The sequence below is a fragment of the Hibiscus syriacus genome, unplaced genomic scaffold, assembly GCF_006381635.1.
Source record: "Hibiscus syriacus cultivar Baekdansim isolate YM2019G1 unplaced genomic scaffold, ASM638163v2 tig00111848_pilon, whole genome shotgun sequence".
In the NCBI taxonomy this organism is placed as follows: Eukaryota; Viridiplantae; Streptophyta; class Magnoliopsida; order Malvales; family Malvaceae; genus Hibiscus; species Hibiscus syriacus.
The window spans coordinates 2,510,432-2,533,576 of NW_024063201.1; the positions used below are offsets into that span (position 1 = coordinate 2,510,432).

A 23,145-nucleotide genomic window follows, 5' to 3' on the forward strand; every position below is an offset into this window, starting at 1 on the left:
AGACTTATAGTTTGGGGACATATGATACAATTAACTCTTAATAAAAATAAAAGTTTAAAACATTTAATTATAGTTTGGTATAAGTATAATATAATATTTTTTTAAAGATAATTCTCAAAAATTTGACATTAAACACTCATATCTCTGGCATTCATGGTATTTGAATCCAGAAACTCAAAAAAAAAATTCATGCACCACCGAAGTCACTTGATTTATGATCTAATCATTTTCTAAATTAACTCGCGTGATTATTCTTTTTTAATAATCTAATCCTTAAATTCTTGAAACAAAAAAAAAAGCTTGGCTCACACACCTAGATGTAGACGGGTGGATCTAGGGACGGGGAGAGCAATCGCCTCCCTAGAACTTTTCAATTTTCATATAATTTATTTTTTTATATTTTTTAGTAAAAATCTAATTTTGATCCTTAAAATTTTATAATCTCATGCCTTAAATTTATAATATAATTTTTTTTATACTTTTAATTAGAGATCTAGACTAAATTGCAAAGATTCAAAAATATAAGATTAAATTGTAAAATATGAAAACTTAGTGTGATTTTAGAAAACCTTGAAACCGTAACGATTTCCCTATCATTTGCCCATTTTTCTTCTTTCTGAATTCTATACCTTTGATCACTGTTCTATTTGAACTGGAGTAGGTTTATTTTTTTTACCTCTGTTAACTTTTTTTTTTAATTTTAATCCCATTTTACTTCAAGTATTATAATTTCCTTAAAAATTTTCAATAGTGCTTTCGCTTCTCCCTTCAAAGTTCAAACCCCTGGGTCGCCACTGCCACCACCACCACCGCATCTAGCGGACTCAACGACTCCCTAACTTCGTTTCCGGTAAGATTCTACTCTTCCTAGTCTCAGTCTGTTTCAACGCCCTCAGAACTGCCTCTTAGAACCCCATCCCGGCAGATCGGGCTTAAGTTTTCTCTCTTGCACAACGCGGCAGCGCCCCGCTTAAACAGTAACTGACACATCTTTCCGTGGCTGTTCCCGGCTCCGTTTTGGCTGAAAAACCTTGCGTTCTTGGTTTGGTTCTCAGTCAGCTGGAAGCCACCTTGTCTCTGTCTGAACTGTTTCAGTCGCATTTTCAGCCATCAAAGTTGGTCTTGCCGCCGTCTCCCTCTTTTGCTTACTTCCGTGTTTTAAGCTTCGTTTCCCTTTCATTGTGATTCAGGTCATTTGTTTTCGCTTAGGTTCATTGCATATATTAAGTTATTTGCTTGATTTTCCTTTAGATATGTGTATTTTAAGTCTTCGTTTCCATGTTTGGCTTCTTTTTTTTCCCGAATAAGGTACTGTGAATGTTTTTCTTTTTTGTTTAGATATAAATTTTAATTTGTAAGTGTAAAGCATTTCGATTATTAGGTTATTCTTAGAACAAAAACATTAGCTGATTGTTTGATTTTCCATTATATCTGAGAATAGTACGTCTTAATTTACATGCTGACTTTGTGAAGCATTTCCAGTGATAGGATTTTCTTGGAACAATGTGAAAATTTTACTTGTTTTTGTTGCTATTTGAACATGTTTTTTACACTGCTTGAATGATTCTAAACTTGGGTTTTAGAGTTCAAACAGAATGTTATTTAAATGGCTATTTGAGAAAGACAGGGTGTTAAGATATTCTTTATGCACATCATGTAAACACATCAAAAATTGAACCAAAGTAAAATTTGGATTTGGTCTGTCTTGAGCCGAACTGACTGCAATGAAGACAATCTGTTGAAGTTAGTTTTCCTCCTCAAGTCGTTTGTTTTCAGTTTTTGCAAAATAGAAAGTCGATTTTGTAGCATTTTGGTTTTTCTTGACTGAACCGACTGATTGGTCACCCCTAAGGTAAAGTCAAATGTATTATTGTTTTTCAAAGTCAATCAATTCCTTTTCTTCTCCCCTGGTTTTAAATGGGGTTGTCAAGTTCTTATTTTTACTTCAAAGTTTATTGCTCGTCACTAGTTTTACTTCTTTTCATGTTTTTCAATGTGGTTTTGTTTAAATTTCATTTTACAAGGTGTATTCAACATATTATAACATGCATTGCTTTTGGTTGCTTTAATATTTTGAATGATCCTCTATTTTTTTTCTTGTTAAGGGTTTTTATCAGCATTGCCGAGAATTACAATTGCTGTTAAATTGAAGAATATCATCATAGTGCTCCAAATTATGTTCATACCCCAGTTACTGTTTTTATGCTCTAAATTGTGTTCATCCCTTGGTTACTATTTGACTTGTTACAGGTTGAAGTTAAGACAGAATAAGCGAAGAGGAGGATTTTGTGGCTTACATTAACATTAGATACCTTTGAATTGAAGTGTTGATTGTACCTCTGAATTGAAGTGTTGATAGATGGCGTTGAGGCGTATGCTTGGCTGGTCAGATGGTGAATTGATGAGATCAGATGCAAAGCCTTGTTCCAGATTAATGAGACAGACAGCTGGGATTTTTACTGTTGGAGGAGCTTTAGGATTTTGGGTTCTTTGTAGATTGCATTATGGTTTGTTCCTCTCTTTAAGTATATTTTGAAAAGATTAAAAATATACCTAACTTACCGTCTTCTTGCCATGTGCATAAACACCATGTTAGTTTCTTGTTATATTCCTTGTGCCGTCTTTTGCATCTTATTTTTAATGGTGATGCAGGCCCTAGAATTACCATTCCGAGAAGTCTTCGATGGGCTGCCTGTGGAGCTGTGTCTGTCAGCTCAACATCTGCTTTGTTGGTTCGAGTTTTCAGCCCCGAATGTGAACCCCAAAATATAGCTGCATACGACAAGTAAGGTGTCTAATGCGGGTCGAAATCTATTGATTTACCAGTGCGGTAACACTACCTTTTGTTTCTTGTATGGTTGTGGGGGATCTTTGCTATCTCCTTGTTTATCAGTTTTGTAGTGCATGGATCATAAGCACTCTAGTGGTTGCTTCTTGTATGCTTTCCTGCCATTTGCTGCAAGAGTAAACCATCTTTTGAGTTATATTATCCAATATCATTTAAGGGTACTTAAAAAGATTTGGTTGGAATTTCTTTTTATTTAAAACGTGAATGTAAAAAATGTTGGCATTACATTGAAAAAGAGATTGAAATGTCAATATATACTTGTTTAAAATGATAAAAAAAAATTAGATACTTGAAGCTAATTGAGTGATTTTAATTTTAAAAGCTAAAAGCAATATTTTCTTAGCATTTTTATATATCAAATCATAATTTTAACTATATAAGTTAAAATAATAAATATGTTTAGTATTTTTTAGGCCTAATGTCAAAGAACCCTAATGTTTGATTAAATAACCATTTTGACTCTTATTTTTGTGAAACATTTTGACTCATGTTTTATTTTGAGGTAGAAAAAACTCATCTATAAATGAAAATCGTTGGTTAATAAATGGTTAATGTTTTAAAGTAGAGATCTTATTCTAAAATGAAATATTAAAAGTTAAAATACTCCAAAAAAAAATAAAGACAAAAGTAAATATTCATTTACACATTAGGAGCTTTTTATTTTAAAATGAAACATTGAATCAAAATGTTCCATCAAAGAACAAATTATTTTGATAAACATTTAGGTTAATTTTAGTATTGTTTTTGTTTAATATAAAAATTTTAAGATTTGATAATTTGTACAGGCGGCAAAGATTTCAGAATTTATACCAAAAGCAATGTTACCAGAACCTTTGTTGATCACAAAATTACACCTTGAATATGAAGCAAAACAGCACTGCTCAACAGCAGCATTGACTTAAGTCCCAAGGTAGTATGAGGGTAAAACCAATTAAGAGGTGCCGCCAAAGTAATAATAAACCAGACTTCACTGCTTCCAAGGGTTACATGTTCATCAAATCATATTTTAACATAAAACAAGCTTGAAAACTTGAACTGTATACCCTTCTTTCAATAGAGAAAGCTATCACATAATGTCAAATCTACATAACATCCTAAGGCTTTAACCGTAAAGACAAGCCAAATCACTGGTGAAGGATTATAGGGAGATAGGGAACCTAATGACTATCAAGATCAGCTTTGAAACATGCATTACAGAAATAAAAACTTTATGTAGCTAATTTGGTTAGGTTATGCTCCTGGAGCAGGCATTAAACAGGGTGTATGAAACCTAATGGCTACCATGCACCGTCTCCGTTTGTTCATCATTATTTCTATGTCGTTCCTCGTGCACAGGAACTTCCCCTAGCCTCTCCTGCAATTATGCAACCCATATTAGGAACCGACATTATGCAAATAGGTTTGGACGAGGTAGACTACAGTTGGAAGAGTAGAAGAATCTAACAAGTTCTAATATTTTGCAAAACAAAGCAAGAACTAAATATAACCTTGAGAGATGCATTCTCTGCATGAAGCTGCTCATACTCGCTTTTGAGACGACCGACTTCTGATCTAAGTTGGGCATTCTCTTCCTTTAAGGCTTCAGCGCGCTGAGCCAGCTCATCACATTCCGCCTGATTCAATAGTAAGGATTTAGAATTAGATAAATAACTCATTTGTGAGCCTAATGGAAGATAATAGGATATACGATTTCTAAAGGGTACTTCAGTACCTGCTTACGCAACCTTGATCGCCGAGCAGACTCTCTGTTTGATTGCTTCCTTCTCTGTCTTTTATGCTCCCTCTCATCCTAAAATCCATGAAACCAGATGTATTGTCAGTTACATACAACTCCAAAAGAAAAAGCAATTGGAAAACATTTTCTTAGAAACACATAAGCAACGGAAGGATGTGACAGTTCCTTGTAGCAAAAAACCTTGACCTAAAATCCAGTAAATTAGTTTAAATTTCACATTTCACGGCCAAAAACATAACATTACAGCCGAAAGCAAGGAGATCTTGAATTTCACTTTGTTCAGAGAGAGAACCTGTAACCAAAGCTGAGACTGAACACTGTCCCGCGATGCAGCGGTTACAATTCCTCCTGCAACTGGGGTCGAAGAAACCTTTGTATGCATTCCAGGAACATTAGATGAAGCTGGCGTCCCCCAATAGTCCATCCCAATATGTAAGTTAGTTGTTGGACCAGGAACAGCTGTGGCTGCCCCAGTAGTTGTAGGTACAGTGGCCATTGCTGTATTCACTATTGAATGGCCTGAATTAGGACATCCATTCTGAGATCCTTCACCTATATAAGAACCATTGAAGACATTCTCAGAACAAACATACACAAATGGCAATAATACAATGCAAAAATGTTACAACATTATCACCGTCTAACCTTCTTCAGAATCTTTTCCACCTCCAGACTTCAATTGTGATTCCTAAAAAAGCAGAAAATAACATTTTATTGCATAATGTTGGTCTGGAAAAAAAACTAAGGTGACATAGGTGAGTGCCTGAATTTGAATAAAGATGAAATATTTAAAGTTTTCTCATTGGAATAAAGAAATAACCCTGGAAAAAGTACCATCCAAAACAATTATTTTGAGATTATTCCCTTTCCCATGCAATCAACACTGTTAACTCGATCAATTTAATAGAAAAGTGATTCAAGCCAAGACTAATAAATTGCAACGTCAGTGTTTGCAGCCACATCAAAAGCCTAAGAATTCATATCCAGACTATAGAGTAAACTAATAGATGAGAAGGGGCAGAAAATCATGATATTGTGAAGTCCTGTCCTGGAATCCTACCATTCTGGCAGGTCACTCACAACCTCCAAGACAGGAAAAGTACATAAGAAAAGCATGTTTAAAATGACAAACTAACAAAAGGAGATGGTCAATTCAAAATAATAAGCAAATATAAGACGAAAGAGGCCTTGCACTCACATTCTGGGAGTCTGCATCACTGCCTTCGCTTGTACCTCCACTTCCACCGCTACACATGCATGATAATTATTCCACTGTCAGCTAAATTACCTAAGGTGATCATTTTGGTAGCAAATACAAGAAAATAATTTATGCTCGGATGGATTATTGCATTAAAGAATCCAGATATTGACTTCGGAGAACCAACTAAAAGACTCAAATAAAGGACAAAAAATCTGTCTTCTAAAATCATCTCAAACTTCAAGCCATGACTTCTACAAACACATCTCAAATCTTTCTAACACTTAATATATGAGAAATAAAGAGAGAAGCAAAGGAGATTTACTCCCTCAGCTTCTTCAATAAAGGGCTTCATGGACTTCTCAATGAAACTCAATTGCAACGCTGTGTTTGATGGGCTCTTGTAACTAACAATAACGATAACACAAACTAACAACCAACCTATGCAGTAACTGCAAGACAATTTCTTTTCTTCCATACCTTTTAGAAACTCCGTTAGAGGCCCCTGATGTTTTACCAAGATTACTGTTCTTTCCGGTAATCATGTTCAAACTGCCTAAACTCCCTTTTGATCTTTTAATAGGCAACTTTTCCTTCACTTCAGGAGGCTTACCATCCATTTCCGTGCTTCCAGGAGTGTTTCCCTAAAAATATCTAGAGTCAATCCTCTGGACGCATGGAAATAATGACACATATATCCAAAAAGAACAAATCATAAGACAAAGTAAGATAAACTGCTTACAGATGCCTCAGCAATACCATTTGGAGAAGGCATAGCGAAAGGACTAAAAGGATAAGATCCCTGTCGAAGATTAGACCATGTCAAAACGATGGCTCCAAGTCTTGAGATAGTGTACATAAGAAATGAAACCTAACAATAATTCAAAAGAACATACTGGAGGAAGGGATGGATGTGCATATATTCCACCATGAGGATACATTGCAACATAAGGATGTGATGGGGTACCATAGGGAGGCATGATATGCTGCAACAAAGAATGATTTAAATGAAATCTTTACTAACCAACAAATGAAATCATTAAATCTCGATAGTTAATCATGCGATCAAATCTTCAAGCTCTAATAAGTAAAAGAGGACAAAAAATTAACAATCCTAACAATGCACCATCCTAAGATACCATTGTAAAACCATAAATACCTGAACACCCCACATATATGGGGGAGCTTGGGGACTTGATGCCAAGAAACCATGTGGAGGAATGGGAGAATAAGCCTGTTAGCAAGCAACAATCCACATGTAATGGTTTGGATAACATAAGAAACTTGAATATAAAGCATTGAAACTACAGACATTTATCTAAGATACCTGAAACCCAGACCAGTCCGCATTTACGGTACCCGTGTTAGCGGTTGAAGATGCCTCCTGGGAAACAAGAAAATCATTAAACAAACAAACTTGTAAAAATAACAATCAGAACAGCATAAACCAAAATTTTCAAACAACAATAAAAGAATACATGTGAAGCTGGAGGTGTCTTTGGGTCCTTTTCTTTCGCAGCTTTATCCATCTCGCTGCTTCCCATTACTCTATATCCAGAAACAAGCTTCTGAAAGCCCCTCAAACCATTCTACAAATAGAATACATAATTCAATTACGATAGGGCAGCATACACCTTTCCGTCACTATATCGTAATACTCATCCAAAAGAACGCAATTTATCTAACACTATACTACTTTCAGCTAAAGATTACAAGGAATATTAACATGGAATAAAGTGTAGCTTCGCATTCAAAAAAGAAAAGAATAAGAAAAACCCTTAAGCCCCAATCACAAATTTCCCCCATTCGTATTACAAACAATTAAAAGGTTAAAGACAACCATAAAAATAAATGACCTAATATCATCTCCTTTTCTCTGCGTTTTCTCAATAAATAAGCATATGACATTAAAGAAAAATACGTAACATGTATCCAGCAGAAAAAAAAAACAGAAACAAAAAACAGTCGATAAATCTGAAGGCAAGCAACTAATGTTGTTGACTAATTCGCAAAATCGATTAACAGACATAAAAAAAGCTAATATATTTAAAATTCGAATTACCACTGAAAGAACAAACCAAATTGCAATGAAGCCCAAGGTTGATCCACTGGACGGAAGCAAAAAATTGGAAGCTAGGGAGCTTGAAATTGAGTTAGGGCACGATTGCGAGACTAACGAAGTCTAATTTGCCGCGTTTCTTTGCTTTGTTCTTTGTCCAGAGACGAAATCGAAGAGATCAGGTGTTTGATTTTAGGGATTGTTAATTGAAAATTTTGGGGGGGGGGGGGTTGGAATGGAAGAGGAAGAAGGGTGCACGGAGTAAATCTGGAACTCACCGTACTTGAGTCGATTTCTCCTTTTTCTATTTCCCTTGACCTTCAATCAGTTACCGGGGGTTGGGCTGAGCTCCAGTTGTACAAGTAAATGGCAAGCTTTTCTATACGCAAGGTGATAAGGAGACATGCTGAACGGAGTTTTATAAGTCCATAGTTATTTATCAAGGTGTAGGAACAAGAATTGACAACTTTTTTTAGAATTTATTTTATCTCATGGTTAGAAATTTTCGCTTGGCCATTGGTCTACGGGTGGTACGTTGTAGCAATTTGATGTTTCACTCCATATCAGTTCAATGTTTTAGTCACTTTTTCTAATAAACTGAGACATTTCACCATTGATAAATTCTAGAGGTGTTCTAAAATGAGTAAATATTTTTTTTGAAGAAACTTTAAAACTGCTTTAGAATTATTGGTGGGCAGTGTTGCAACCTTAACCAATTTGGATACATAGTCAATAACATCTAAGATAGAAAGGTTTCCACATGTGAGGGATATGGTCCATGAAGTTTAATCTTATACACCAAACATTTTGATCTAAAAAATATGTTGCATCGACATTTCTTTGTGATGAGAAATGCAACCAGTTCATTGGCATCAATTACATTTCTTGACAAAATCATTGGCATCCTTGAACAGCGATGGCTAATAGTAACCACATTGTAGGACTTTTGTTGCAATATGTATTCCTCCAAAATGACCACCATAAGGTGCATTGTGGCAATAATGCAAAATGCTTTGTTGTTCACATTTAAGGATACATCTTCTTAGAATTTGATCATTGCATTGTTTGAAGAGGTATGGCTCATTCCAATGAACTGCATGAACATCTCTCATGATTTTTTTTCTTCCTTGGTAATTAAGGTCAGGTGGCAACAATACACTTACCAAATAGTTAACAAAATCCACGTACCAGGGAAAAATTTCAACTTCAAGTAACCTTTCATCGGGAAAAGTGTTCGAGATTACTAATATTTTTTCATTTTCATTACTAGCTTCCAAACGTGATACATGATCAACCACTTGGTTCTCGGACCCTTTTTGTCTCTAACTTCAATGCCAAATTCTTGAAGTAACAACACCCATCTTATTAACCTCTTCTTGGTGTCTTTCGTGGTAAATAAATGCTTCAAAGTCAAATGGTCAATGTAGATAATGACATTAGTTCCAACTAAATAAGATCAAAAACTTATCAAAGGCTAATACAACAACTAGTAATTCTTTATCGGTTGTTGTGTAGTTGATCTGGGCAACATTTAGTGTTCGACTTACATGATGTATATAATGGAAAACATTTTCATTCCTTTACTTCAGCTCTACTCCCAGAGCTTGGTCACTAGCATCAGATATAAGCTCAAATGGGTGACTCCAATATGGTGCTACTATTATAAAAGCAGTAACCAATTTTAGCTTGATTGTTTCAAAAGATTTCAACACTTCACCATTCACCACAAATTTCCTATTATGCTCCAGCAATGAGCATAATGGTATAGCAATTTGAGAGAAATATTTGATGATTCTTCGATAAAAATCAACATGTCTTGAGAAGCTTCTAACTAATTTCACACTAAAAAGAGGTGGTAGCTTCTCAGTAACTTCTACTTTAATCTTATCTACTTTAATTCTTTGACAAAAAATGCAATACCCTAACACTATACCCTCAGTTACCATGAAGTGGTGTTTCTCCTAATTCAAAACCAAATTGGTTTCTTAACATAGTTCAGTACATCAACTAAATGAGTGAGGTATTGATCAAAATCTTGCCTAAAAACAGAAAAGTCATCCATAAATACATCTAAGTAATCTTCAATCATGTAAGAGAATATTACCATCATACATAATTGAAATGTTGCTAGAGCAATGCATAGACTAAATGCATTCATCGGAAGGAAAATGTTCCATATGGGTAGGTGAAAGTAGTTTTCTCATGATCTTTAGGGGCTATAGCTATTTTGGTTATAGCCGTTATACCCATCTAAAAAACAATAGAAAGCTTTCCTAGCAAGACAATCTAGCATTTGGTTTATAAATGGAAACGAGAAGTGGTCTTTCGAAGTAGACTTATTGAGTTTTCTATAGTCCATACATATTTTCCATCCAGTAGTGGTCGTCGTTGGTACTAACTTATTTTTTCCATTCGTTACCATAATAGTGCCGCCCTTTTTTTAAATGCATTATATATGGCTTACCTAATTACTGTATGAGATCGGGTATATAAATCCAACATCCAACTATTTAATGATCTCCTTCTGAACAACTTCTTTGAAGATCAAATTTAACCTTATATGTTGTTCAATAGAAATATTGTTAGGATCGTTCTGATACAAAATGCAGGACTAATTCCTTTAATATTTACGATGCTTCAAGCAATTTGTTGTTTGTGCTGCTTCAGGACAACGAGTAGCTTGGCTTCCTACAATGCTTTACGTTTCGCTGCTACAATAATAGAAAAAGTTTCATTGTCTTCAAGGTATGCATACTTGAAGTGCTCGGGTGATAGTTGATCAGTTTACTAAGTGTGCGTATTTTCTGATGGTTCATACTATGTGTTCATTATAGAGGTTAGCGGAGTTGTTCATAGCTGAGATAGTGCGAATGCATGAAGTTCCTATGTCGATCATTTCAGATCGTGATATGCGGTTTACATCGAAGTTTTGGCAAAGTTTGTATAACGCTTTGGGTTCGAAGCTTAGTTTGAGCATGGCTTATCATTCGCAGGTAGATAGGTAGTCGGAGCGAGTGATACAAGTTCAGGAGAATATGCTTCTGGCGTGCGTGATTGATTTTGTTGGTTCTTAAGAGACAGAAGAGTCGATGAGAGCTCAGTTTCTATAGTTGTTTAGCTAAGGTAATTTTGGGGATGAAATTCATTTTAGAGGAGAGAGTTGTAACGTCCTAAAGTTGGGTTTGGTAGTTAGGGTCGATTTAGGGTCGATTTCAAGATTTCTGATAAAAAGGAAGAAAATTTTCTAAAATTCAAATTTTGGTTTTAAAAATATTTTGGAAAGGTTTTAAGTGATTTTATATGATTAATTTTAATTATGGAAGTTTAATTAAATGATTTGGTGACTAAATTGAAAGAATTGGAAATTATAATTTCAGTGATCGTTTTGTAAATTTTCACAATGTCCAAAGTCTATGAACCAATTACACCAAGGCTTATGTTTAGAGTTTTTCTTCTAAATTAAAATGTTTTAATTTTCCCTTTTTTCCATCTAGATTCGTTTTAATCTAAATTACATTTGCTTATTTTTATTCATGTGCTTTTCATTTCCTTCTCATTTTACATTTTAGTAACTTATCTTAACTTCCTCCATTTTCTCTCGTTTTCTCCCAAACAAGCTGATCAATTCTTTCTCTTTTTCTTCTTGATTTCTAAATTCACTCATCTTAATCTTGACTTTAATTCTCTAGTTTCTATTATATTTTCTTCTTGTTTTAAAAGCTTGATCATAATGGAGTTTCGTTGATGATTTCAATTTCAATATATTTTCCAGCAAGGTAAGGATCTTTTCCTTTATTTTCTTTCAAGCTTCGAGGGCAAGTGACTAAGTGTTAATGATTCTATTGAATTGTTAATTTAGTTGAAAGGATTTCTAAGATTTCAATTGATTTTTAGAGCTAATTAATGTACTGATTTCTTGAATTGGTTTTGAGGTTTTCTTAATAAAATTCAGTTGTTTTTGGAGTGATTATAACCATATGAAATCAGTTTGTACATGTTAATTTTTACGGTTCTAGCTGAGTTAGATGTTGATAATAGTTGTATTTTATCAGCTTTAAGTGTAGAGATTTGTGTGTTTTAGTTTGGAGTTTTCAGAATGAAGTTTTGATAAGGTTTTTGGTTTTTTGACGTTTGTGCTCTGTTTTGGAAACAGAGGATTCTGCTTTGTTTTATACTAGATTTTGATGTGTTAATTTTCTTTAAAAGGTTCTTATCGTGTTGTTAGTTGAGGAAACTTGATGCTTTGAGTTTGGTGAACGTTGAGGTAGTGTTTGTAAGCGTTTTCGGTTTTTGGACATCAAGGTGAGTGGCTCTCATTCTTAGGAAATGAACATGATTCAAGGTTGAGTTTTGTGTAGTGTTTTATTTTGTAATTCTAATATGTTATGTTTTTTGGTTAATTATGATGATGAAATATGAATTATGTTAATTTACATATGATACCACTTGTGTCGGAAATGAGAATGTGAATTATGAATGTGATGTGTTGCAAATGATGCATAGGGTTTTGGAAACGGTTTGTGAAAATCTATATATATTTTAAATGTGAATTGGATGAGCTGAACTTTCTCACCGTAGAAATATGTAGGTTGATCATGAGAACCATCTGTAGGTGTGTTTCAAAATGTATTTGAATTAATATGTGAAAACTATGCATCATTAACAACCACTCTTGGTGAATTGGATTAATTGTCTATTGTTCTTAATAGGACCTCTGGATATGAAAGACACTCCTAGGAAAGAGTACTATATGTGTTTTGTATTAGTGTGTGATTCGGGATTATATGGGGTTTGGATGGTATATTGAGCTTTGCTTCGAGAAGATACGGGGTAAGGTTGGGCGTTGAGTTTGCTCCGTAATTCATGGTTTTGGAACTATGTGAGTTCGTAAGCAAAATGGGAGTTGAATGGAGTCTGTTAATCCAATGAGTGAGTTGTGTTTCGAACAAAAACCAATGATCTTAAAATGGAAAAATGTATGTGATTACCAAGGAAGGTAATTGTTCATGTGTACTTTTGATTGCTTTTGAGCTACATGATCCTTGATGCTTGTTTAATCTAGAAATCAAGTGATTTTGGAAAACATTAGCTGATCATTCAAGCATGATATGTTGAATTATATGTGTAGAGTAAAGAACAAGTTATGTAAGAACATATAAGATTGTTCTTTATCTTAGTTATGTGCATTTCTTTGAATGTTAGTCGTTCACTGGGCTTTATAAGCTCACACTCGTTGTTAACATTTTTCAGAGGATTAGAATCGAGGAGCTTCATATTGGTGTGATAAAGTTATACATATGTGGTTTCCAGAAACTTTGTGTGGTAATTTGGGGTCAGTTGGGACTTAGATCTATTATTCACTTTGTTGTACTTATAGTGTTGGATTTTGTTTTGTAATAAGTGGATTTATATTTGGGATTTGATGTTCGTTTGATTTGTTGAATTTGGATTTATAAGTATGAACTTGTTGGTTGAAGCATGAGATTACTCAAATATTGTTTTAGTCCATAAAGAAGTGTTTGGTTAAGTGTAACTTCAAAAACTAAACGTGTTAGACTCTTAGGTTGTATGAAATGATCATAAATGCCAAAAATGATTAGGTTACTTGTGCATGAAATGAACTTTTATGCAATTGTTGACTTTTGGTGTCAAATCCTTGATTAATGTGTTGACTTGTGTTATAAAGCATGTTATGTCTTTTTTTTGACATGTATGAAGTGGTTGAAGGGTTTCCAAGCATGTTCTTACTCCATAATTACTTTTATGTGGGTGATTAATTGACTAAATATGCATGTTCTTGATAAATCTGTAGTTTTTTAAAAAAAGGTTTGATCCCAAAGTTTCTGTTTTGCAAAGAATCGATCCCCCATGAAAAAAGTTTGATCCGTGTCAGGAAATGATAGATCCTTTAACTTTTTTCGCGATGGAAAATGATGAAATTGCATTCATTAAAGGTTTGAAGTGTTTTTAAATTCTAATTTGACCCCTGAATGGTTTAATGAGTTCAATTTAACCTAGAAATTGATTTGTTTAACTACTTAAACTCTTAAATTGGAAATTTGATGAGATTTGAGTGATCACTTCTTAAACACACTTAATTACATAATGGAATCCTCAATTGTATTTTATTGGTTGGTACATAAGTTTTGCATATTTACGTTTAGGTCTCAAATATTGTATGATCAATTGAGTGATTATCTGATGTCTGATTGGTATGAAATTTTGTTGACAACTCATTAAAAACACTATGTTTCTATCTTTTTACTTAATTTATTGTGTCTAAAAGCCATTGTTATAACAATTTAGTTGTATTTAGCTTCATTTAGGTCATATTTGCATGTGGTGGATAAGTTTTTCCTAGGGAAGATTTATTTGGCTTAATTGATGCTATTGAGGAGGAAGGTTCTTTATTGGTTGTGTTGATGAAGGAAATAACAAAGGAAGAATTTATTTTACGAGACAAAAACTATTTCCCAGGGCTAGAGAAACATAAGAAAATGACAGCGAGGAACATATTTTTCTTGTCGATAGAAGATTTATCTTGCAGATTTGAGGTGGCTCAATAACTGCTGACATCATTTTCCCAGCTTCATCCTCATATGCAATAATGTCCTTCAAGAAAATTGACCACTTTTAACCGCCTTTCCATATGTAACATGGGTAAATCAACGAGGGTATTTAAGGAATTCTCAAGTACACAAAACCCTAAAAATTCCCACTATAACTACCTCCTTATAGCCACCCAAAACACATAATCAAGGAAAGGATTTACCCTAGGCTTGGAGTAAGCGGTTGTAGAACCTTATTTTCCACCGTTCCCCCACTCGATTTTCCTTGGTGCCCTCCATAGCCGGACTTCACCGGAACAGCGCTAGGCCCTCGAGAACTCTGTTTGGGAGTGTTTCTTCCTTAGTACATAATTTCCAATTCTCTTAAAGTTCTTGTATTGAATGTTTAAACTCTTGGATGATATTTACCCCACCATGAACTGCTTTACTTGGTGTTGGTTGTTGTTTTGATGAAACGTTATTTGGATTTATTGAATGAAAAAGTTCACTTTTGTTTAATGTTGTTTTGTTCATTGTTTTAATATTTTGCCTTGACACTGTAAGAGCTCTTGAGAGATTGCTTGGTGCTTCGGCAAAACATTCCTAGACTTTGTAAGAGATTTTGATAGATTGTCGTTCTTTTAGGAATAGATGCCTAATATTGAGAGAGTTAGGGAAGATTTCTGTGAATAATGGGATTGATCTGGGATAATGAGGTTCTAGTCCACCTTAAATAAGGAGATGGTTTAATTCAACTAAAAGGGGTAACTACTTGATTAGGATAGACAACAACTATAATTTACAATGAGGGGTATTGCCACAACAACAGTTTAACACACCAAAGGTTGTAGTTAACGCCGAGTAGTATTGTTATAGCAACCGTTCTTGAATACTCCAGTAATCCTGTCAGGCAACTTAAGCATAGCACACTAATTTATTATAGACATAGAATAACTTCTCTCCATAAAAAAATGAATCTAAGTGCTTTGTAAGAAGTATGATTGTGTGAGGTTTTTCTGAATATATTGAGCCCAACACCTTTATTTGTCTTAATAATTTTATTTGTTTACTTTTACAATTTTTCCTTGCCTCGACCAAACTTTTCTGCACACCATTCTTCACAATATTTCTTGCCTAGACAATATTTCCCCACTCGTTTATTTCCTTTAATACTGATTGTTTTCTGTTTCAACAAGAAATTCAAGACTAGCTCGTGACACCTAGCTCTAGCTATAGCAAAACATCGATAATTCCCATCAATCCCTGAGGAGATGATAACTCTACTTACTAGTATATTACTTGTATCGATTGTGTATATTTGCACAGATTTGTTTGTCTTAGCATAAACATTCACAGGCGATCACGTTTTTAGCGCCGTTGCCGAGGATTGGCAACTTGAGGAATTTTGATAATTTCTGCCATAGCAAATTTTTATTTCTTGTCACGTTTTCTTTATTTAGTTTAACTCATTTTTTTTTCTTTTGAAGATTTTTGTTGTTTCATAACCCTGAGATCTACTGGTGAACCATTCGACCCTGAGATCTACTAGTGAACCATTCAACCCTGAGATCGAACAGTCATTCAGACAAAAGGGACGTAATTAGCGAGCCAGATACTATATGGATTGATTACAGCATCAAGATGACAATAATATGGAAGATCAAGTAAATCCCGATGTCACGTCAAATTATCTACCCAGAAATGCTTCAAGACCATGAGCAATATGAGATCACTTAAATCTGATTCTGGATGATCACAACCCTGGAATCGTGGCACCTGAAATACATGCAACCCATTTTGAACTTAAACCGATGATGTTCAACATGTTAAACTGCATCAGTCAATTTGATGGCTCACCTAATGAGGATGATAAACAACATTTCTATGCTTTCCTTGAAGTGTGTGATTCATTTAGGCAATAAGGAGTGCAAGAAGATGTGCTGAAGCTTAAACTGTTCCTTTTCTCTCTACGTGACCGAGCAAGAGATTGGCTTAGGGGAGTCCCTTCTGGATTAATGGAATCTTGGGTTGACTTATGCAAAAGTTTTCTGCTCCGCTACAACCCACCCAACATTCACAATGACATTGCAAGTTTTCACCAAAACAATGATGAATCTATATACAAGTGTTGGGACAGATATAAAAGCTTGCTTCGAAAAGGCACTAACCATACATTCCTCGACTGGACTCAAGTCGTGATGTTTTACAATGGTGTCAATGCACCTACTTGCATGATGTTGGATGCATCAGCAAATGACACTTTGCTCGATAAATCACCCGAGAAAGCCTTTGATATCCTCGATCAGATAGTCAATAATGACTATCAATTCCTGTCGTAAGGCTTGGAACCGGTAGAAGAATAGTTGGGGCATATAAACTTGACAATAAAGATTCATTTTCTACACAACTTTCTACTATAACTAACATGCTTAAAAATTTAAAGAAATCTAGTGAGGTGAAAGAAGTCAAGGCAAATAACTCAACATGTATTTTCTGCCGAGGAAACCATCATGAGAGTGAATACCCATAAAAATAAGAGTCCATCAATTTTGTGGGCAACTTCAATAGAAGCAACAACCACAACCCCTACTCCAATACATACAATCCTGGATGGCGACAACATCCAAATTTTTCATGGGGTAATCAAGGGAATAATAATAACAATTATGCAGACAATTTTAACAGGCCACATCAAAATGTTTATGAACACTCAAGTTCGCAACATCAACAGATGCCATGACAAGGTAATAATAAAAGTAACATATCTTCTTAAAATGCTAACTCTCTTGAAGCTTTACTGGATGAATTTATGGCCTCGAAAAAAGATTTCATGGCTTCAATAAAGACCTTGATACACAAACACTCATCAACAATCAAGAATCAAGGCAATCCATTGCAAAGTCAAACAGCTCTATTACAAAGCCATAGCTCATCATTGAGGGCATTGGAGAATCAAGTGGGACAAATTTCCATGACACTACATTCACGTGCACAAGGAAGTCTCCCTAGCGACACTCAGGTCATTAAGCCTCATAGAAAGGAGCACGTTGAGGAGTGATACTAAAATTAATCTTGAGGATAAGTTTGGGGGAGAGAAACCAAATTTGTTTTAGCCAAGGCACCACACATAAAGAACCTGGAGATCAAGCTGAGATTGCTGAACAAGCAAAACTAGCTAAGGAAAAATAAAGAAACGAGGGTTAAACAAGTTATCACACTAATGGTGAAAAATTATTTGCAAAGGCAAAAGTTGCTTTACCACTTGTAGCGAATGAAGTTAGACCACCACCACCTTTCCCTCAGCGATTAAAGAAGCATAATGACGAGTTACAACTCATAAAGTTTGTTGATGTCTTAATTAGCTACATATCAATGTTCCATTACTTGAAGCCATTGAGCAGATGCCTTCATATGCCAAAATTTTGAAGGGCATTATCACAAAGAAGAGAAATATAGAAATAATAGAAATTGTTGCCACGACAACAGAATATTGTTCGAAAATGAGTAAACTTCTGCCGAAGAAAAAAGATCATGGCAACTTTGTTATACTATGTTCCATCGATCAAAGATATGTTGGAAGAGCTCTTTGTCGCTTGGGGTCAAGCGTAAATCTGATGCCCAAGTCCATATTTTTGAATCTTGGAATGGGTAATGCTCGACCAACCACTATGATTTTACAACTAGCTGACCGAACACACGTTCGTTCCGAGGGCTGAATTGAAGATGTAATTGTTAAAGTGGACAAGTTTGTCTTTCCAGTTGATTTCTCATTCTAGACTGTGAAGACGATGAAAAAATCCTATTATTCTTGGACGTCTATTCTTAGCTACAGGGCGTGTTTTAATAGATTGTAAGAAGGGAGAGTTCACGATGAGGGTGGCTGATTAAAGCATCACTATCAGTGTTTTCAATACACTTAAATACATTGATGATTCTGAAGAATGCCATTACATTGAAGATGTTGACTCATCGGAGGAAGTTGGAATAGAGAAAATTTTTACATCTTGACAAGTATGATAAATTTTGCCAAGACAAAATTCTCCGGAAGGAAGAATGTAAAATTTTTGGCCAAGACGATGTTTTACAATCTGAGGAACATGATACTTGTTGCCAAGGTGACATTTTTCTAAATGTAGCATACAAAAATATTTGCCTAGGCAAAAGTTTCTCGATTGAAGCAGATGAAAGACATACTAAAATCAAACAAGAACGAAGTCTGAGGAAAATCCGTTGCAGGAAGAACAATCTAGTTTACTTCAAGCTAGACCATGTATGAGATTTGAACCCCTTGATTTCAATGAATTTATTCCTCTAAAACCTTCACTACAACATGCACCTACCTTAGAACTTAAACCGTTTCCATCACATTTGATATACACTTATTTAGGTAGTAATGAAATTTACCAGTTATAATTTCTGCTAGTCTAACCTCGAGCAAGAGGGAAGTTTGTTGAATGTTTTGTCTTAGCACAAAAAAGCTCTCGGGTGGACCATGGAAGATTTAAAGGGAATCAACCCTACAAATATGCATGCATAAGATCCAGTTAGAAGATAGCCATATCAATTTTGTGGAACCACAAATATAACTTAACCCAATAATGAAAAAAGTGGTGATGAAAGAAATCATAAAATGACACGATGATTGAGTGATCTATCTTATATCCGATAGTTCGTGGGTCAGTCTGGTTCAATGTGTGCCAAAGAAGGGTGGCGTAACCATGGTTAAGAATGAGAATTATAAGCTTTTGACTACAAGAACCATCACGGGCTGGCAGATATACATGGATTAGAGGAAACTCAATAAGGCATCGAATAAATACCACTTCCCCTCCCTTTCATCGATTAAATTCTTGATCAATTAGTAGGCAAGGCATTTTACTATTTCCTTGATGGGTATTCTGGATACAATCAAATCACCATAGCATTAGAAGATCAGGAGAAGACCACCTTTACACGCCCGTATGGTACTTATTCCTTTAGAAGAATACCGTTCAGACTGTGTAATGCTCCGACAACTTTTTAGCGGTGTATTATGTCCATTTTCTCAGATATGGTGGAAGACTTCATGGAAATAATTATGGATGACTTATATGTCTCAGGCAATGACTTTAACTGATGCCTCGACAATTTATTTAAAGTGTTGAAGCGATGCGAGGAGTCCAACCTTGTGCTAAACTGGGAGAAATGTCATTTTATGGTGACCGAAGGAATTGTGTAGGGACATAAAATTTCTCCCCAAGGCATCGAATTTGATAAAGCAAAAGTGAAAGTAATTGAGAATTTACCTATACCCATCACTGTGAAGGATATACGAAGTTTCCTAGGGCATGCAGGATTTTGTAGGTGGTTCATCAAAGACTTTTCAAAGATTTCAAAGCCTTAGTGTCTGCTGTTACAACAAATTCAATCATTCGTTTTTCAACAATGAATACCTCAATACGTTCACTGATCTGAAGAATAAACTTGCCTTGACACCAACTATTGTTCCACCTGACTGGGATGTCCCTTTTAAGCTGATGTGTGATACAAGTGACTATACTGTAGGGGCAATGCTAGGACAAAGAAAAAGTAAAATCCATGTCATCTATTATGCTAGTCGTACCCTTAATGATGCATAACTTAATTATACCACCACTAAAAAAGAATTATTCGCTATGGTATTTGCTTTTGAAAAATTTAGGCCATATCTTATAGGAACTAAGGTGATCATATATACTGATCCATCTGCCATTAAGTACTTAGTTAATAAAAAAGATGCATTTTTTGCCACGGTACCGTGGTACGTTGACATAGTTAACTTTTTTATTAGTGGTGATATGCCTCCAGATTTTCTAACCATGGCAGAAAAAAATTTAGACATGATGTACGCCACTATTACTGGGATTAACCATTCCTATTCAAGCAATATGGCGACCAAATAATCAACAGGTGCATCCCTGAATAAGAACATAAGGAGATCTTAATTCATTTCCATACATCCCCGTGTGGAGGGCACTTTGGTGGGATGAGGACTGCTGCAAAGGTCATTCAATCTGACTTCTATTGGCCCACCTTAATCAAGGATGCACATGACTTCTATAAGTCATGCGATCGTTGTTAGCACACTATAAGAATATCAAAGAGAAATGAGATTCCATGGTAAAACAATTTGAAAGTGGAGCTCTTCGATGTATGAGGGATCAATTTTATGGGACCTTTTCCCTCGTCCTCGGTGGTCTGTACATTCTCTTGGCGGTAAACTATGTTTCGAAATGGGTTGAAGCCGTGGCCACACCCAGTAATCACTCCAAGACTTTGTTGAAATTTTTGCACAAAAACATATTCACACGTTTTGGAACACCACGAGAAATTATCAGAGAAAAAGGTACTCACTTTGACAACAAATTAATTGTCAAGGCGCTGCAAAGATACGGGGTGCGTCACAGAATTTCTACTTCATAGCATCCCCAAACTAATGGGCAGGCTGAGGTTTTTAATCACGAGATCAAGTAATTTCTTGAGAAAGTGGTCAATCCCAAATGCAAAGATTGGTCGCCAAAGCTTGATAAGGAACTGTGGGCTTACTGAACAACGTTCAAAACGCCACTCGGAATGTCACCATCCAAGCTAGTATATGGCAAGAAGTGTCATTTGAACGTGGAATTGGAACACAAAGCATTTTGGGCCATCAAGAAACTCAATATGGACACCCATCTTGCTGGATAAAGAAGATTGTTGGAGCTGAATGAAATGGATGAATTTTGAGCTCAGGTATATAAAAATGCCCGCGTCTACAAAGAAAAGACGAAATGATGGCATGGCAAAAAATTTTCCTAGGCAATTTTTTCTTGGACAACAAGTATTGATCTACAATTCACGACTCAAGCTATTCCTAGGCAAGTTAAAATCTAGATGGGAGGAATGTTCATTATACATCAAGTCCATAGCCACGGCGTAGTAGAAATTAAGAACCTGGACGAATGGACAACCTTTAAAGTGAATGGTAAACGACTGAAGACGTACAATAGAGCACCCATCTTAAGTGATAAATTGGCGTCGTTACTTCACGATGCACAAGAATTTGCCCTTCATTCCTGAAAGAATTTGGTTGTCTAGGCAACAAAAATATGCACTCTTTTTATAAATAATCTATTTTTTCCTGCACGAGTTTTTTATTTTATTTTATTCTTTATTTTTGTTTATTTTTGTCATTAGGGTACACGTGGTAGTTTAAGAATGAAGCTTATGCATGGAAGGGAGAAATACCCTAAACAAATTAGTTTTGGCGATACTTTTAAGAGGGAAAGATATATTCCCTTTATTTTATTAATTATTTTAGTCAAATCACATATCTCATAATTAATACCATATCTCTTTTATTTTTCCATTTTTATCATTTTACCCCCAAGAAACCAACCATTACCCGTATCTCATAAAAATATGGTGCCCGAACTCATGAGTTTTGATAACAATCTCCACACGAGGGCTTAGAGCGAGGATCAAAATCAATTGCCACGACAAGAATGGCATACGTGGTCAGATGTAGTAGAGAGACACGACATCGGTTGGAGTGCGTAACACCCCCAACCCGTACCCGACCCGAATACGAGTCTGAGGTGTCACCTTGACTTTTCAAACTTTGACTCTTGACAAAATTCAAAGAAAATTTAAAACTTTTATTAGAATAAAAGCGGTTTATTTACATAAATTGACCAAAATAATCAAAATCGATCAGAGCATATTCAACTTAATCAATTATTACATGCCAACTATATTCAAATTAACCAAATACATTTAAATCATCTATTTTCTGATCTAAAATTTTTGTAAGGGAGATGCTGACCTGTCTTGCTCTTATTCACTTCTCTTCTCGCTTCTTTAACCTACGTGTGAAATAATAACACGCTAAGTCTATGACTTAGTGAGGTAATAAACATATAATGTAAACTATACTTGTAATAATGCCGTAACAATCACTGCTATCATATCCTATCACCCACATCCTTATTAATGTAACAAATACCTATAACACCTATACAATCTATCATTACATGTAAGAACATACACACATATCCTCATCACTCATCATTTCCATCATTAGCCTTATTTCACTATCAATATTATTATCATTTATATCACTTAAACGTATCGTCTTACACCTATCATTTTAACCAACATATGACTCATTCATTCATACAATCCAAATATAATCATATAAAACATGTAATATAATTCATAACACAAAAGCATATAAGTCACATGTAATATGGTTATTGTTATCTCTTTATTAGCCCATGTACACATGTGAGAACTATAGATATGTGAGTCTATAGAGGTTGTGCACTAATGTTATCACCACAACTCGTATAAATGCACCGAAGTACCGCATAGAAATGCACTGTAGTGCCACGTAGAATTGCACCGAAGTGCCATATAAAATGTCCCTAAGGACCACGTAGAAAATTCCTTAAGAATCATATACATATACAAAGGATCAAGTATGTGTCTCAAAAGACATCACATGTGTTCCAAGGAATACATATATGCCCCCAAGGACCGCGTAGACCCTCGACTCTTGGCATGCCAGTTATACCCCTAGCTCTCATGACACATAACATGGGCATTATCATTTATGTCATTTTACATATTCATATATACACATAGTTCACTTTCGCGTAGAACATTTTCATATGATTCACATTTACATGTCACATAGCTAATATATTTTCTCACGTAGTCATATAGATCCATGTCATATAACATATATCCAAAGTGCAT

General features: G+C 35.1%; 2 protein-coding genes across 6 annotated transcripts; one reads left to right on the forward strand and one right to left on the reverse strand.

Moving 5' to 3' along the window:
• Positions 1–753: 753 nt before the first annotated feature.
• Positions 754–2,989, forward strand: LOC120172324. Of its 4 annotated transcripts, XR_005520952.1 has the most exons (4): positions 969–1,190; positions 2,251–2,507; positions 2,653–2,852; positions 2,894–2,989. XR_005520952.1 is itself a non-coding variant. In XM_039179809.1 (3 exons), exons 2-3 carry the CDS (start codon positions 2,360–2,362, stop codon positions 2,787–2,789), a joined length of 285 nt encoding a protein of 94 aa, XP_039035740.1. In that variant the 5' UTR covers positions 754–850; positions 2,251–2,359; the 3' UTR covers positions 2,790–2,989. The 4 variants fall into 4 exon arrangements, 3 of the variants coding, with proteins under 3 accessions (XP_039035740.1, XP_039035738.1, XP_039035737.1); XM_039179809.1 differs by lacking the exon at positions 969–1,190 and adding an exon at positions 754–850 and having other exon boundaries at positions 2,653–2,989; XM_039179807.1 differs by having other exon boundaries at positions 969–1,209; positions 2,653–2,989.
• Positions 2,990–3,882: 893 nt separating this feature from the next.
• On the reverse strand, positions 3,883–8,240 carry LOC120172323 (bZIP transcription factor 16-like). Of its 2 annotated transcripts, XM_039179804.1 has the most exons (14): positions 8,119–8,240; positions 7,844–7,991; positions 7,260–7,370; positions 7,109–7,165; positions 6,941–7,015; positions 6,678–6,767; positions 6,524–6,583; positions 6,262–6,425; positions 5,782–5,830; positions 5,229–5,271; positions 4,876–5,135; positions 4,560–4,637; positions 4,336–4,461; positions 3,883–4,202 (listed from the first exon to the last, which is right to left on the reverse strand). In XM_039179804.1, exons 3-14 carry the CDS (start codon positions 7,323–7,325, stop codon positions 4,119–4,121), a joined length of 1,152 nt encoding a protein of 383 aa, XP_039035735.1. In that variant the 5' UTR covers positions 7,326–7,370; positions 7,844–7,991; positions 8,119–8,240; the 3' UTR covers positions 3,883–4,118. The 2 variants fall into 2 exon arrangements, with proteins under 2 accessions (XP_039035735.1, XP_039035736.1); XM_039179805.1 differs by having other exon boundaries at positions 7,860–8,240.
• Positions 8,241–23,145: the final 14,905 nt, after the last annotated feature.

What these genes read in the sequence shown, in the direction of transcription:
- LOC120172324 (XM_039179809.1), top strand. Translation starts at nt 2,360, where the DNA reads ATGGCGTTGAGGCGTATGCTTGGCTGGTCAGATGGTGAATTGATGAGA. An exon ending in TCTTTGTAGATTGCATTATG is followed by an intron (nt 2,508 to 2,652) that starts GTTTGTTCCTCT and finishes ATGGTGATGCAG; the next exon opens with GCCCTAGAATTACCATTCCG.
- LOC120172323 (XM_039179804.1), bottom strand. Translation starts at nt 7,325, where the DNA reads ATGGGAAGCAGCGAGATGGATAAAGCTGCGAAAGAAAAGGACCCAAAG. An exon ending in ATGGTATTGCTGAGGCATCT is followed by an intron (nt 6,426 to 6,523) that starts GTAAGCAGTTTA and finishes AGATATTTTTAG; the next exon opens with GGAAACACTCCTGGAAGCAC. An exon ending in CAGAGAATGCATCTCTCAAG is followed by an intron (nt 4,203 to 4,335) that starts GTTATATTTAGT and finishes GCATAATTGCAG; the next exon opens with GAGAGGCTAGGGGAAGTTCC.